Source organism: Solanum lycopersicum, chromosome 5 (genome assembly GCF_036512215.1).
Source record: "Solanum lycopersicum chromosome 5, SLM_r2.1".
Taxonomy (NCBI): domain Eukaryota; kingdom Viridiplantae; phylum Streptophyta; class Magnoliopsida; order Solanales; family Solanaceae; genus Solanum; species Solanum lycopersicum.
In genome coordinates this window covers 65,915,878-65,918,104 of record NC_090804.1, presented here as the reverse complement: position 1 = coordinate 65,918,104, position 2,227 = coordinate 65,915,878, and the positions used below count along the sequence as shown (strand labels likewise).

General features: G+C 31.3%; 1 protein-coding gene across 1 annotated transcript; it reads right to left on the bottom strand.

Moving 5' to 3' along the window:
• Nucleotides 1–352: 352 nt before the first annotated feature.
• LOC101261414 (abscisic acid receptor PYL4-like) lies at nucleotides 353–1,245 on the bottom strand. Its single transcript, XM_004239907.5, has one exon. The coding sequence runs from the start codon at nucleotides 1,197–1,199 to the stop codon at nucleotides 570–572; it is 630 nt and encodes a 209-aa protein (XP_004239955.1). The 5' UTR covers nucleotides 1,200–1,245; the 3' UTR covers nucleotides 353–569.
• Nucleotides 1,246–2,227: the final 982 nt, after the last annotated feature.

The following is a 2,227-nucleotide window of genomic DNA, read 5'->3' as shown; positions in this document are numbered from 1 at the left end:
AATTATCGACATTTAAAAGTATATTTTTAACCTTTCACTCTTTAAGATTGATGAACAGTATTATTTCAGTGTGCAATATGTGCTAATCATAAAATGCATGTAATATTGCTATCACTTCGTTATTAAGAAAATTTTGATACGACAAATCTTAGGTGGATTAATATGAAAAGTGTAAGAAAATTTTGATACGACAAACCTTGTGTGGATTAATATGAAAAGCATAATTCAAAAAGTACGTATTATCAAAATTATATAAGAAAGCATGTTGCTCCTTATATATCGAGTAAATAATAACTCTAAAAAATATATCGTAAAATGGTTATATATAACAGTGTACAAACAACACAAACACTTCCAAGAATAACCACTTTAATTACACTTTCAAAATTTATCAACTTTTCACTTATCAAATCTTCATAAAATGAAAATACCAAAAAAATAAAATGAAGTCATGAAATGTACAATGACTTAATCAGTATTTAATTAATAAAAATGATCAATTTACCTAAATACTCTTACAACAACAACAATATTAATATTAATATAAAAAAATTATTTTCGATAGATACTCAGTTACTTTTAGTTTTTTCTAAATTCTCTGCGATTTGCCCTAACCATTGCAAATTGCACCGTACAATTGTATCGATGAATACACGTGTTTCCTCTTTCGTATTCCCTTGCGGAACATCCACAACGTATGATTCCACCACCACCGTTCTACCGCCGTCGCCGCCGTCATCCGCCGCTGCCCGATGAAGTGTAGTCACTGATCTATAATTATTCAGCCGGTGATCACCGCCGATAATACTAATGCTCATCACTTTTTTCTCGTCGTCTAGAATTTCGAGCCGCTCAATGCTCGAAGCCGCCGGTAGGCCGGTGATGACGTGGACCTCCCGGAGAGAACCGACGACTTTTCCGTCGCCGACGATGACGTGGCAGCTCTTGAGGAAGTTTTTATAGGCTTGCGGATTGTCGAAGCGGCGGATTATCGACCATACGGTGTCGATGGAGGCGGAGATGGAGCGGACGACGGCGGAGCAGCACTGGTTGTTGTTGGGACCCACTGGGTGGGTATGGTAATGGAAGTGGTTATCGGGGACGCAGATATTGCTAGTCGTCGTCGTCATGGGGAAGTTTCCGGCGAGTGTGGCGGCGTTATGGTGGTTGATTCGGTGGAGTTGGAGTGTTGAAGTCATCTCTATTTTGTTTGAATGGAGAGATGAGAATGGAGTGTGATATATATATATACACACACAAAATGTATACACACATTTAAATTATGAGTTTACCTGTTCATTTTTGTTTTAATTTTAATTTCAGTGACATATTTGACTGGACATATATTTTTAATTTGTTACTAATTAAGAAAGAATTTTAACAAAATATTAAAATAAATTATAGATATCAGTGTACATATTTATTTTTTTTGTCTTAATTTATTTGACATATTTTGAATTTCGAGATTTAAAGAAGTATCTTTTATTGCAAATTTTTCATATATAGTTTAAATATTTTGAATTGTCAATTATCGCGATTTATTATTTTTTACATAGTTTACAAATATATAGATTTCATTTCAAAATGCAATATTACTGGTCAAACTTAATTTATTTGATTTTTGAAAAACGAAATGTGTAAGACAGACGGAGATTTGACAGATAAATTTGTGTATATATTATCCAAAATTTATTTAACTAAATTAAACATAAAAAGTATAAAATTAAATTATTTTTTGAAAGTATAAGCTTATTTTGACATTAAAAGTGTGTGTCCCGTATGAGGAAAAACATTTTTTGAATTTTCTTTTATATATATTTAATTGATTGGAAACTTAGAAAATAAACTTTCATAAAGACTTTAAAAAAGTAAAAAAATAACTAGTTATAAAACTATAGAATATAATTTATATCAACAATATTTTTCATAAATGACTATTTATAAAACTATCAAATATAATTTATATCAACGATATTTTACATTGATCGCATCCCTTCTCTCGCCTTAACAAGCTCATCTCCACCACCGCTCCATGTCGCTCGCTTCCCATCCATCCCACAACATCACACCACACCACTCCACGTTCTTATCGCATATAATAATATTTGTTTAGATTGTATATAAATAATATTCGATTAATATTTTGTATATATATACGCTGAATAGAAAAAATTATTTATTTTCTTAGAAAATATTTTCTTACCGAACACATCTTTAATTCGTGTTT

What these genes read in the sequence shown, in the direction of transcription:
- LOC101261414 (XM_004239907.5), bottom strand. Translation starts at nt 1,199, where the DNA reads ATGACTTCAACACTCCAACTCCACCGAATCAACCACCATAACGCCGCC.